The 14,615-nt window shown below is 43.7% G+C and overlaps 1 pseudogene and 1 gene segment (V, D, J or C); both read right to left on the reverse strand.

The window, feature by feature from the left end:
- Positions 1-1,504: 1,504 nt before the first annotated feature.
- On the reverse strand, positions 1,505-2,238 carry LOC114450386 (T-cell receptor alpha chain V region CTL-F3-like; the record flags this gene model as incomplete). The annotated part of the segment is given in 2 exon segments: positions 1,505-1,818; positions 2,103-2,238. Coding segments are annotated over 2 exon segments (357 nt in total), but the record flags the coding sequence as incomplete, so codon positions are not given.
- A 4,616-nt stretch (positions 2,239-6,854) lies between these two features.
- Positions 6,855-8,259, reverse strand: LOC114449788 (mitochondrial ubiquitin ligase activator of nfkb 1-A-like; annotated as a pseudogene).
- Positions 8,260-14,615: the final 6,356 nt, after the last annotated feature.

Genomic DNA, 14,615 nt, shown 5'->3' on the forward strand with positions numbered 1-14,615 from the left:
GTGCGGATGCTTTGGTAGATCCTGCAGTGAAAAGAGTGTGTAGCTGAGGTGTGTGGGGTCTCTGAGGGTTTTCTGTGTTTTGCTGAGTGATGAGTAATGAAGGTGGTTTGCAGGGAAGGCAGGTGAGAGCCAGTGATGTGCTGTACTGTCTTCAGCACTTGTTAGAGACCTGTGGTCTGCAGCAGAGCAGCTTCTGTAGCAGGGAGGGGTGAAGATGTCAGTGAGGACCTCTGAGAGCTGGTCAGTGCTTTGGGGAGCCATCCTGGAATGCCATGTGGCCCAGGCGACCTCTGCTCCTGTCTTTGTAGCCAGTGATGGAGAATCCACAGCTCAGACGTTTGGGCTGGAGCTGCTGTTACAACATGTTTATTGTCCCAGAACACAGAGAGCCACAGCAGATCATGAGCTGCTGACACATGTGAACCAACGTTTCTGCTTCAGAAGGATCTTTATGATCTTTCTGGTTAGCAAAGAGTAACAGGAAGACGTTTAAGTGTGTTCAAGCTCGGAATCACACCCTTCATACTTTTACTCTGAATCAACAATAGATGTGTCCCAAGGCTCTGCATCCTCCAAAGGATGTGGTCTCTGGATGTCTTTGCTTCATAGATGTCAAAGGTCACAACATCTTAAATGGTCAGTCTCATTTGTAGAAGACTCCTTGGTGATCATGATGTGCTGCTGCTGTCAGCTACAACTTCAACTTGATATTTAACCTCACAAACTGCACTCTTTGGCTTTTAGGGGTCCGTTAGTAGATGATGCTGTAAGAATGATCCACATCTGAGCAGCACACCATGAATCAGAGGACATGACAACCTGAGAACACATGATGTGTCCTTCATTGTCAGGACAAAGACGTCCTTTGATCCATGACCAGCTATCAAAGGCCAGATATCCAAATAGACTACATTTGTTCTTCAGTTATGTACATTTGTGCATCATCAGCATACCGTGAAAGTGTGTGTGTTGTCAGTATGAACCCCAGGAGGCATGTCTCCAGAGAGAAAAGAAATGGAACCACTAAAGTTCTCTGTGGGATTCCTCAGATGGACTCTGACTCCTGGAAGGGGACCAAGTGTGAAAACACGCTTAAATTCAGATATAAGAGAACCAGACTGGTCCAGTCCCACAGAGGCCGATCAGATTTTAAAGAAAGATGTGACCAACTGTGGCTGCACTGAAACACAAGGACATTTTGTGTAGATCAGCTCTGACTCAAAGATCTGGATGGATGTTTTGGTGACATGATGTTGGTTTTACTGCTCCAAATACTGATCCTAGAATGTATCTAAAAATCATTTCTTGAATGCACACTTTGTTAAAACTGTCTGTTTTTAGTTCTCCACTGACTGCAGATAACAGAGGAGAGAAGGTGAAGGTCACACTGAACAAAGGAGGAAGCAGCTGGAGCTGTGACAGTGTGTGAGTCCCTCTAGTGGATGTTGTGGAGTATTGTGTTGTCTTTGCTCCAAAGGTTTTTGTACAGAGTTGAGCTGTTTCCTGTCACTGTGGGCCGCAGAGCACAGTAGTACACAGCAGAGTCAGACAGCTGAAGCTTCTGGATCTTCAGAGGAGCTGACTTATTCTGGATGTCTGTATGAAATCTGTCGTCCTGGAAGTCTGGAGCTTTATCTGCTGGTCCAGTTCCATACTTCTTTAGCATGTACTTTGGGTAACTGTTCCCTTCTTGTTTGTACCAGAACAAAGTGGGACTTGGATCAGTGGTCTTAAAGGAGCATCCAAGTGTGACAGTGTCTCCTTCAGCAGCAGTGACATCTCCCTCTTGCTGGGTCACTGAGTCTTGTCCTTTACACTCTGGGGAAGAAGAGAAGATGCAGAGGAAGAGATGGATCAATAAAGATGATTGATGAAAGCAGAACAATCAGCAGCTTTAAAGAGTTCTCTCACATGTAGAACAGATGTCATTTTCAGGGATCATTGTCACTTTGAAGCATAGAAGGTGTTTTCCAAGGTAACAGATGGCAGCAGAGATGATGTGCTGTGAGTGAGTGTAGAATGAACATTCAGAGCTCTTCATGTAGAGCTCAGTAATGTCTTCAAGTGTTTGAAGAGGAAACATGTGCAGCTTTCTATCTTACCAAAGAAAAGAGCAGCAAGAAGAATCCACAGCCAATGTTCCATCTGTACAACAAGGTTTCAATCAACAGGAGGAGCAGCTGATGTTCCACATTCAGTCTGACAGCTGTTCTCTTCACAGCAGCACTTCTTACTGACAGAATGCTGCAACACAGCGCACAAGGAGTGCAGCGCCTCCTGGATCATGTGGCCCTCTAGTGGAGCTACAAAGTGCACTTCAACAGTGTGGAGAAAAGGCTTCCAGCAGCGGCTCACTGTGTCCCTTGTCCAACGTTGAGTCTGACAGTTTGTCCAGTACTCGGATCACGAGTAAATGTCATAGTTTTCCCATAGATACGGCTGCAGCTAGTGGCTGCCTGCTTTGGCCTGCTACAGTTTCATTGCTTGAGTCCGCAATGTCCATAATTATGCCTAATTTTAAGTCAGAAGAAAATTAAAACAAGTGATTTGTAAAAAAATTCAACCCTCGTAAAATTACACTAGAAGGGAACCTATCATTTAGACCAGAGTGGTTTTTTACCAGGCTGTAAACATGTTCATTTCTGCTGTGAAGTTTTAACATGGGAGTCTATGGGAAAGGACTCGCTGCTGGAGCCAGCCCCCAGCGGTCACAGTGTGAATTACAAGTTTTGACCCTTCTGCATGGGCTTCAAGTCTGAGCCCCGAAGGTATCACAGTATCTATCACAATATCACAGTATCTAATGGTAGAATAGTCAACCTGCAAACAGGAAGTAATCGGAGGGTCACAACACGTGTCAACCAATCAGACACACAATGAGTTTAGCTACATGAACAAAAAGGGGCTTCCAACTCATCTGTGATGCAAACATGTTTTGTTGAATGCTGCTGCGGTGGCCTGGTAAATCACACGACTCTTTCATTGTGCAGAGCAGCTCTGTGGGTGTGCGTCTCCAAGCGGGGGCTGTCACAGATGGAAGGCCTATTGGTGAATGTTACATGTTGACATAGGTTCTCTGACCTTTGTGGAGTTCACTAAAGCACCTCTTCTCTGTAGGTGATCGGGTTATCCACTGAAGCCATGACTAACGCCCCCCGTGTCCAACTCAGGGACACGTCAGCAGCAGCACTACAACCGGGGCCATGCACGCTCCAGAAGCACTGTTGAGGGCACAATAGGCTTGCTTAAAGGTCGGTGGCTGTGTCTGTCCAGCACGGGGGTTCACTGCAGTATTGATCCAAAAAGGTGTGCAATATAATTAATCGGTCATTCAATTAATCAACCTTTATTTATAAAGCGTCTTACTACAACTGGAGATTGCCCAAAGCTCTTTATACATGAAACAAAATTTCAAAAAATAAGAACAAAAGAAATAATAAAAACAATAAAAACAGATAAAAGAATACCAATAAGACATGGCGATGTCTTAAAAGCCTCTCTCAACAGCTGGGTCTCAAGTTTGGCCTTAAACAGTGGCAGGTCTGTGCATAGCTCAAAGGGAAGGCTATTCCACACTTTAGGACCTGACACTGCAAAAGAGCGCTCACCCCACTGTTTGAACCTTGACTGAGGGACCTGTAGAAGCTGCTGCTCAGCAGAGCGTAAGGCCCTGGTCAGTTGGTGAATGTTTAAAATCTCAGACACAAAAGGAGGTGCCAGACCATTGACAGCATTAAAAACAAACAGCAGAAGTTTCAAATCGATTCTGAACTTCACAGGGAGCCAGTGGAGAGAGTAGAGGGCAGGTGTGACGTAATCATGCTTATGACTGTGAGCATGCAAGCAGCAGTGTTCTGTACTAGCTGTAAGTGATCCGACGCTTGGTTAACTCCAACATAGAGTGCGTTACAATAGTCAGGACGGGAGCTAACAAAAGCATAAATGGTTTCTCCTGATCTCTCTGACTCAGGAAGGGCTTGACTTGGGCGAGGAGGCGAAGCTGAAAAAAGCTAGCCCTAACCACAGAATCGATTTGTTTCTCAAATTTTCTTGAAGACGTTTGGCTGCTCCTCCAAGCAGCTTCATCAGTTCTAACTGTTGGTGGGAAACATGGTTTATATGTGGTTACAGACCTCAGTGGGTGGGTCTGGGTGAAACTTAAAAAACAATAGCACTAAATGTTTCCATACTTACCTGTGATGTTCTGGCTGACTGGGCCAGGTGTGTCTAACGACTGGCTAACGACTATGAAACTGCCGGAGGTGGACTGGTTGACTGCCCTTTGTTCTCAAAGGAGTGTCCTTTCTCTCTGAGGTGGAGGTGAACAGCTGAGTCTTGTCCTGAGGAGGTGGCTCTCCTGTGCTGAGCCATTCTTCTGTGGAGTGGTTGTTTAGTTTCTCCAATGTACAGATCAGAGCATTCCTCACTGCACTGGACTGCATATATCACATTGCTGTGTTTCTCCCTGGGAGTTGTCATGGGTTTGAAATGGACCGGGATGTCATGGTTGTTGAAGATCCTGCAGAGTTTCTCTGATACTCCTGACACATATGGAATGGAGATTGTCGTGACCTTCCCTGGTCACCCCGGGTTGCCAGACTCCGTCTTCTAAAATAAGAACATTGAATGAAAGACAATACACTTGATGTATAGTTTCGCCTTTGCAAAGGGAGAATACACTTAGTGAACACAGGCCTTTCAGTCTGCTTCACCCTCCTCCATAAGTGTTTCTGCCCCTTCCTGGACACAGGCTAGTTTTATTGAAAAGTGGGGTACATTTGCATAATAGATAAACCATTTGTCAAGACCCTCGTAGTTATTCCCATATTGGGACATGTTGCCCCTTTATCTCCACCTACTAATTATAATAGTTGGTCTAACATATTTATGACTATGAAATACTTTGCCCCTTCTATGTTGGATGAATTATCTTACGTCCGTGCCTCCTAGTGCTTCGGCCTTCACCGCATCAAAGAGTTCCTCCCTAACGCTCTGTAAGAGTTATAGATGTGTTTTTCTCAAAGTGTAAGCATATATAATCGAGTACATGTCAGTGCGTAAATAACCTTATATACTTCACAAGATGTTCTTTCTCCGTCGGTTGTTGTCTTTCTTCTTGTTTTTGTGGCTTTGGTAAGTGCCCACTTGGGGTAGCCACAGGTGAGCAACATACAAAGCGGATAGAGCATAGAGCAGACTGTCAAACTGATGAACTCCAAAACGGCCATTAATGGCACCAAAACATCCCATAACTGTGGCGGAGCAACGAAGTGGCACATACCACTAAAACACCCAGTGCTGACACATCGGTCCAAACGCCATGTGAGTGGTACATATAGTGCTTCAGCAGATTGTCTAAGCGATAAAGTCCAAAACGGGCACTAAATGCCATCAAAACATCCTCCAGCAAAATGGCATGTTGCTTAAAAACAGAGTCACGTGAGCCACAGATCGCCACATACCACTAAAACAGTCATGGCACTAAAACAGTCCGACATGGCACTTTGAGATCGGCACATACCACTTCAGCAAGCGAGACATGCCAAATGCCTGCACTTGCACAGGGTAATTAATGGGATCCTGTGTCATCCACCTGCTCCTTTTTTTCACCCTAAACCAGGCTTGATGTCACACTCTTCACCTTGTACTGCCTCCTTCACCTCCACACACACACTTGTTTTTCCCTTTTCATCTATGTGTTGTCAATGTTGACTCATTGCTGGTTGGAGATGACAGAAATAGTACACTTGATGACTCACTACAGGTCTTTTCAGACACCAGGTGCTGCTGCCACCAAGCGTTTGTAACTATATGAAAAAAATGGCCTGAACTCTGATCTTATCAGCTGCCATTTGATGTGGAGGCACAGGCAGGTACACAGGGTCTATGACCACATATGCTGTAAGATCATCTCATGTCACTGTGACACAGAGCCCCTTCCCTGATTCAGAGGTGGATGACCATTTTCTTTCATGATATGATGCTTAAACATTCAATGTTAGTATTACCGTCAGGCACAAAGAATATGATGAATGCCTGTCAAAACAACACTTGTGTCCACCTCCTGGCAACAAGAGTGATTACATTAATACCAGTGATGAATGGAGATTTTTCTGTGTTTACCAGGAACTTTCCAGAGCTAGTACTGTCCCTGTCTATCTGGAGCATCTTTGCCAGGTTTTCCCCACCAGAAGCTCGACCATACTCCTTGTCACTCCATGCTGCTGTACTTTATACTCAATTTCCTGTTGTTCCCCACTTCAGCTTTGCCTCTTGGAATGCCAGGATAGGTATTTCACCACAGATAACACATTTAAAGATCCAGTATAGTGTGAAATGCAGCGTTGCTTGCTGTTAAAAGGCTCTATCAGCATAGTGTAAACTTTTATCTAGGTTTCTGGGTAAGACCATTGATCATGTTTTCTGAAACCCAGAAAATATGTTATTGTGTGGAGGTATCCATGGGAGTTAGGATAACCAAAAGCGATGTGTTATCTTCATCATTTTACATGTTTAATGAGTTGGTTGGATTCTTGGTTTTAGAGCATCCCCCTATATTGTGTTCTGTTCTTTTCAGACTGCCTGTAAACAGTTAGAAGGTGGAATTTCTCTTTTTAAATGAATGGAGTAGCAAACGGTAACAAGTGAAACATCCTCATTAAGAGAGATCCTTTTCTGACACAGAACATCATGGCCAGATATTTACAGTACAATTGGAGGCAAGGCAAGCTTTATTTATATAGCACCATTCACACACAAGGCAATTCAGAGTGCTTTACATAAGATGAAATCACAGAATAAACCTTTTAAAACACTCAATTAAGAAGGAAATTAAAATCATAAAAAGAATAAAATCATAACATCAAATGTTGTGGCTGAGCTTGGTAGCAGGTGTAGCAGCAGCATGTCCACAGTTCCACAGTATACGGTTACATGGCTGAGAGAGGCAGATGACAGATGTTCTCCTGATTATTTTCCCCATCTTCAACAGGATTCCCTCCTTTCGTTGTCACGCTGCCAGCGAAGCTTTCCATGTTAGTAGAGCCGCTAGAGCACCGGCTAAAGCAAATATAACAGCCAAATTCTTCCACACTTTGGCCGCAGCCCAGTATTGTTTTCGTAAAGTGTCATAGTCTGCCATGCTCAGAAAGTACTTAGATCCATCAGAAGGGGGTCTAAGATTCAGGGTGCCATCTGGGTCCAGCGTCAGCTTGCCTACACCAGTAACACGTGTGCCCACCTGAAAAAAGGTGCATATTTTCATAATGTATTGTTACTATGTAAATTATCAGTGATAAGCAACAGACATTTTGTTGTGAATTAATTATTAAAATAACGAGCATTGGTAACTGACTCTAAGCATTTCTAACACTGAATCCATGGCTGACCTGGAGAAACTTCTTGTCGAACATCTCCATGTTCAGTCCAGAGGCCTTCAGTGGACAATGGACTCGGACTGCAGTCCCATCCGAACCCCTTAATACGAAGGGCACCGATGTCACTTGTTTGTGCAAGACTGGCTTATCATGACTCTTGAAAAGAGCAGAGTAAAGGCTGCTCCATCCCAGCCTGTGCTCTCTGACTTCCACTTTGTGCAACACACCAACAATGTCTTCATGACACTGACTCCTCAGTGGCTCGCCTACAGGCTCCTGAACACCTACAATATATACACAAACATACAGTATGAAGTGGAAATACATAATCATCACTTGTTTGTATTAGAAATGATCCAGTTCTGGTTACCTTCAACAACAGCATACTGCAGACGTGCTCCTGGTGTAACCTCCAAAGTGTCTTTAAGGTTTCCATCTATGTTGATGTGGGGGGCATTCTGAATATGACACACACATAGTCAGATGGCACATGGAGGTTTTACAAACTTGCACATTACGCTGCATGACCATCACCAACAACATGTTAAAGGGCTGCAAAGGATTTTGGTTAAACAAGTAGGAGAGCTTTTCTCAAGCATTTTTGCATGGTGTACTTCTTTGTCAGAGACTAGTGAGCTGTCAGCATGCACTGAATGCAACAGTCCCTCTGTAAGTATTAGCATTCAGAACCGCAATTCACTTTGCAGACTACTGCTATATGATGTTAATGAAATACATTCTTACTCACATCAAGCTCATCTGCTGTCTTCTTCCTATACATATAGTAGCAAAGGCCTGAAACAGCCAAGCCGGCCCCAAGACACAGTGCCCCTGAAAAACCGAGACAGAATCTCGCCATTTCCTCTGGATGCCCTGTCACGGTCCTAAGAGCAATCCTGCACAAACATAAAACATGTGAGATGCATCTTCCTGCATCTTAGCCATGTACTCAACTCCGAACCAACAGCAGGTGGAAATTAAAGCTGCAAGCAGCAATGCGGGCCCTCGCGCACCTTGCGACCAACAGGGCCATTGCAGTTTCCTGTCCTATGCTCTTCTCTCCTCTCATTTCCAGAGACGTAGAACAAAAACATGTTTAAAAGAGAAATTTCCTGCTGCCAGTAGGTGGCGCTATGACCGTGTCATCATATTAGCATATATATCTGTTCAGACTCAGGTCCATAGCAGTACTGTAAGATTTTGTCCACATTGCATGAAGTATGTTGGAGGTATGGCAGAAAATACAGGGTTTCTTTGTATTGGCAAATGTGCCCCTGTAGTAGAATCCGGTTGTCACCACCTACACCACCTGACGCAAATATTCCCCATCCCCATGACAACCAGACGACAAACAACAAAGTACTCACTACTGCTGTCCTCGGTATATGTCTGCTCCAGTCTTCCCTCTAAGACTCTGACGACAGTCCGCTCGTCTCAACAGGTTTATTGGAAAGTGTGAAACTGAAAACAAACACATACAACTAATTACCAACAGTCAATATGCATTTATGAACTAAAACTGAATTCAGTATTATTAATACGTTGTATGTCTAAATATAAATGGTTGATGAGAGTTTGACTCCTGCAAGATTAAGTAAATTCAATCCAAGTGTTTTAGATGTGTGTGTTAAATGCAGGGCAGAGAATTGTTGCAGTTTGCACCAAGATGAAAGAATTTTGGACAGAAATTGTAGAAATAATGCAGGAAATCCTACAAATCAAGGTTGAACTAGAACCTACATGTTTTTATCTTAGGCATCCCTCCCAATAGATACAAGATAAAACACAGAGAGCAATTTGTTGATATATGTTTGTTACAAGCAACAAAGGTCCTACCAGCGGCTAGCGCCCTCTACAGTCGAAGACCACAACAGTCAAAGAAGCACTTGATCAAATGTAAAACAAATGTCAACACAAGCACAAAACCACACCATCAGATTCCATCTAAAGATCAATAAGACAAAGTGACAACAAAGTTACTCACGATGCTGTGTTAGGCGTGAGACATACACTGTTTACACTGTAACTATGGCAACGCTCCAACTAAAGCTGAGTGACACGTACCTTTGAACCGCTCTCTGTCTCCATGGTAACATGACGCTTTAGATGAGCAGCTGGGACTCTTAAATAACCACGTCATAGAATGCAGTGAGCATCTGTTTCTAAATAAATTATATAAATAAAGCTGCCTTTTTATAACAAAGCAGCTGCACTGCCACCATCTATGGCTCCTACAGTATATATGATTGCTGTTAGCCGTTCCTGTCCTGATCCAGACTGTGGTCGGCAACACAGGGGAGAGCGGTCTCCAGGGCCGAAGGGCGGTGTCCTCCGGGGCCAACTCCCTAACCCTGACTCGGTAGCAAAGAAGGATGGAGGTGGTGGTGCACTGAGTACTAATGAGGAGCATTATTTCCAGCTGTGCTGAATGAACACCAGAGAGAACACAGCAGCTCTTCACTCCAACATGCAGCCTTTTGTAACCCACATAACACAGACAGCGTCTCACTTCCGGTCACCGCTTTATTGTGGCGGGGTGTGTCCCTTTAACTTCCGGGGCACAACCCCGCGCTTCCTCTCGCTCCATGGCCGCTGCCGTCCCTGTGCTTGGCGTGCTCCGGTTAGCATTCTGGCAAAAGTAACGATTAAACTGCTTCATGACCCAAACGAACCGCGCCGATTGAAGCTACATTATCTCCGTAAATATCCACTCAGCGGCGAGTCATTTATTGACCCTGCGAACTTTATAATGGAATGCGGAGCCGCGGTCGCCCATTTAAAAGCCTATCGGCTAACCGCTAGGCTAATGGCTAAGCTAACGCTGTTAATACCGGTCTTTATTTTAATAGACCGTGCTATTTGTGTTACTTTTATGGCCGAATGTTAGGCATAGTGTTAAAGTATTGACTGAATACTTTATTATTGGTTGTTTTGTTCGTTTTGTATAGTTTTTGTTGCTTTTGTGGTTAAAGCCAAACCGGCCTATGGTGCTTCTGAACTGACCCATCGACATGCACAAACAAATTGTTTGTTTGTCTAAACATTTAAATGTTATGAACCTGTGACTAGCTTATTGCTGATTTAATTTGATGTGTTATAAAGTGCATCATTAGCTTCACCTTTACCCAAAGCTTGAAACTTGAATGATTTATAAATGTTATCATTAAATAACCTGAGCCTTATATGCTGTATGACCAATAGCATTACTGGTATTATTTATTCATCATTATGCATCGTTATGTATGAATGCATTTATTTACTTTCTTGATGGAAAATCATTTCATTCATACTGAATTTTAATGTGTGTTTGACCTTGTTTAGGTCAGGGTTTTTCCCCTTTAGTTTGAAATCGAGTTCAACATGGCGAGCTGCCCGATCACCCTGTGACGCTGTAGGATTATAAAAACCTTTTTTTGGAACATTGAATGAACTATTGTTTCCTGAATGAGCTGAGATATGGACAGAACTGCAGAGTGACCTTCTGTCATCAAAGTTTGGATTGTTTATTGTGCATATTATTACTGAATACCTGTTTATATATATATTACATAGTAATAAATACATTTATTATCAGTCATAACTTGCTGTTACTGTCCTATTGCATATCTGCTTATTACATAATAATATATTTATTTGAGCTCTATTATTTTCTTTGGTGTCTTATTCACACACTCAGGCTCCATAGCCGAAGCTACTTTTGTTGCTTTATTACATCTATGGCCCCATAGTGCGTTACACTTTCATATTCAGCTGTGTAGCTCCGCCTCTTGCTGTGCTCTGTTTCCATTCAGGCTGATGGAAGCTGTAGAGATGACAGTGTGTTGGAGTTATTCTTTAATGATTATACATTTATTCTTATAGAAGTGTTTCTTGTTTTCTGTATATGTGTCATATCATGCATTATCTTATATATAACCAGCTTGCATAAAGATAGCTGATAGACATATACACAAAGGTCACTGTGGGGACAGTGGAACAACTTTACCAAGAAAAGAGAATGACAGGAAGCACACCCACAACGGTTTCGAGAAGGGTGTCAGTGAAGATATGAAAAGAGTGGTTTCGATACTGAACAAGATGTTTCCCTTTCCCCTTAGTAACAATGTTGTAAAAATAGGGTGTTCCTATATTCAATAAAAGGCACGCGAGCCAGAGACTGTTTCAGAGTGAGTTTGGAAATTGTAACTGAGCAGTCTCTGGGGTCACTCTCCTTGCAAGTAAAACCTTAAGAAGTTGTCTGTGATCTCTGTGCAGGTGGTAAAAGAGTGTTGGGTTAAATAGACCTAACACAGTGATGCTGCAGCATCATCATCCAGGGAGCTCAGACTGAAGGAGGACCTGTTCTCTGTGAGCTTCTGTGTTCCTCTGACAGGGAGATGTGTGTGGTGGATCTGCTGGTTCAAGAGTCTGATGGCTGAGGACAAGAAGCTGTTCTGGGTCTAGTCCATGTGCGGATGCTTTGGTAGGTCCTGCAGTGAAAAGAGTGTGTAGCTGAGGTGTGTGGGGTCTCTGAGGGTTTTCTGTGTTTTCCTGAGTGATGAGTGATGAAGGTGGTTTGCAGGGAAGGCAGGTGAGAGCCAGTGATGTGCTCTACTGTCTTCAGCACTTGTTAGAGACCTGTGGTCTGCAGCAGAGCAGCTTCTGTAGCAGGGAGGGGTGAAGATGTCAGTGAGGACCTCTGAGAGCTGGTCAGTGCTTTGGGGAGCCATCCTGGAATGCCATGTGGCCCAGGTGACCTCTGCTCCTGTCTTTGTAGCCAGTGATGGAGAATCCACAGCTCAGACGTTTGGGCTGGAGCTGCTGTTACAACATGTTTATTGTCCCAGAACACAGAGAGCCACAGCAGATCATGAGCTGCTGACACATGTGAACCAACGTTTCTGCTTCAGAAGGATCTTTATGATCTTTCTGGTTAGCAAAGAGTAACAGGAAGACGTTTAAGTGTGTTCAAGCTCAGAATCACACCCTTCATACTTTTACTCTGAATCAACAATAGATGTGTCCCAAGGCTCTGCATCCTCCAAAGGATGTGGTCTCTGGATGTCTTTGCTTCATAGATGTCAAAGGTCACAACATCTTGAACAGTCTCATTTGTAGAAGACTCCTTGGTGATCATGATGTGCTGCTGCTGTCAGCTACAACTTCAAGTTGATATTTAACCTCACAAACTGCACTCTTTGGCTTTTAGGGGTCAGTGAGTGGATGATGCTGTAAGAACGATCCATATCTGAGCAGCACACCATGAATCAGAGGACATGACAACCTGAGAACACATGATGTGTCCTTCATTGTCAGGACAAAGATGTCCTTTGATCCATGACCAGCTATCAAAGACCAGATATTCAAGTAGATGTCTGGCCTTAGAATGTGTGAAAACACCCTCAGATTCAGATATAAGAGAAACCAGACTGGTCCAGTCCCACAGAGGCCGATCAGATTTTAAAGAAAGATGTGACCAACTGTGGCTGCACTGAAACAAAAGGACACTTTGTGTAGATCAGCTCTGACTCAAAGTTCTGGATGGATGTTTTGGTGACATGATGTTGGTTTTACTGCTCCAAATACTGATCCTAGAATGTATCTACAACTCATTTCTTGAATGCACACTTTGTTAAAACTGTCTGTTTTTAGTTCTCCACTGACTGCAGATAACAGAGGAGAGAAGGTGAAGGTCACACTGAAGGAGGAAGCAGCTGGAGCTGTGACAGTGTGTGAGTCCCTCTAGTGGATGTTGTGGAGTATTGTGTTGTCTTTGCTCCAAAGGTTTTTGTACAGAGTTGAGCTGTTTCCTGTCACTGTGGGCCTCACAGCACAGTAGTACACAGCAGAGTCTGTCACTGCAGCAGAGGACATCTGCATGTGGATTTGGCGTTTGTTGCTCACTGTAATTGACAGTCCTGGAACTGGATCCTTTAACTTTTCACCAGATCCCAAATGAGAGATCAGGAACTCTGGAGGTTTTCCTGCATATTGTCTATACCAGTAAAACTCATCAGTACCAGCAGCATCTCTGTCAAAAGTGTAGGTCAGAGTCAGAGTGCTGCCTTCTAAAGTGGACTGCTGAGTCTGGACTGCAGTGAGTTGTTGACAGCTGACACCTAAAGGAAGAGATAACATGTTGTCAAAATCAGAAGCCCCTTCAGAGAACATTAGAACTGAAGTGTTTCTGCTGAATCTTACGTACCTCTGAGAACAGACAGCAACAGCAGAGAAAGTAGAAAACAGTCCAATGACAGCATGTTGAAGAAAGAGAATGTTTCTGCTTTGTGGATTGAACTCTGCTGAATCTGGAAGTTTATCTCTCTTCTATAGTTCAGTCCCAGCTCAGCTCCTCCCTCCGTGTCTCCGTCTCCTCTTTGTTCTCTTCTCTCAGTTCCTCTTCCTTCTGGTTAACAGACTGCTAGCAGCACTCTGACTCTCTGTGAGGACCTTACATGTCATAAACCAGCTGACACACAAACAGCTTGTTGACTGTATTCTGTTATTTGACAAACTAAAGATGTTTTTAGGTGCTTTGGGTGCTTGCAGATCCTTGAGGTCTCTTCCTGGTCCTCTGTCAGGACCAGCAGCCTCCTTGAGGTCCCTGATCTAAACACTGGTGTCACCTCATGAACAGCCAGAGTCTGACAGCCTGCGTGTGTTCAGTGCTGTTGTCCATGAAGTGGTCCTTGATTCTTATCTTGTAGACCTGTTGGACATCTGTCATGTCTCGTGTTAGGACAGCTCTTGCAGTGCTGTTCAGGAAGCTGTCTCCTGACCTGAAGGAAATGTCATGTGATGTGAGCATTAAGAGGACTTCAGTGATCAGGTTTGTGGTCAGGGTGGACCTGGATGTGGCTGTTAGAATAAAATCAAATGCCTTTTATACACATGTGCAATGAGATTCAAGCCGTCACCCATTGCAGTGTAAAAAGAGAAAAGACATTTACAATGTAAAAACGTAGAAGTCGGTGCACAGTCCTGAATATATAAGATATGATCTATATACAGTATTCAGTATGAGGATATTGCACATGTTATATGTTGTGAACTTATAGAAATATTGCAAATGTTGTGTATTGTCCATCTGCATATGTAATATAGTACATTCAAATCCGTGCATGTGGGAGTTCAGGGTGGTTACAGCTTTTGGAAAGAAGCTGTTTGTGAATCTGTTTGTTTTGGTCCTGATGCACCTGTAGCGCCTCCCAGAGGGTAGCAGGGCACACAGATCAGAACCAGGGTGGGAGGTGTCCTTGA

This window comes from Parambassis ranga, chromosome 17, assembly GCF_900634625.1.
Source record: "Parambassis ranga chromosome 17, fParRan2.1, whole genome shotgun sequence".
Lineage (NCBI taxonomy): Eukaryota > Metazoa > Chordata > Actinopteri > Ambassidae > Parambassis > Parambassis ranga.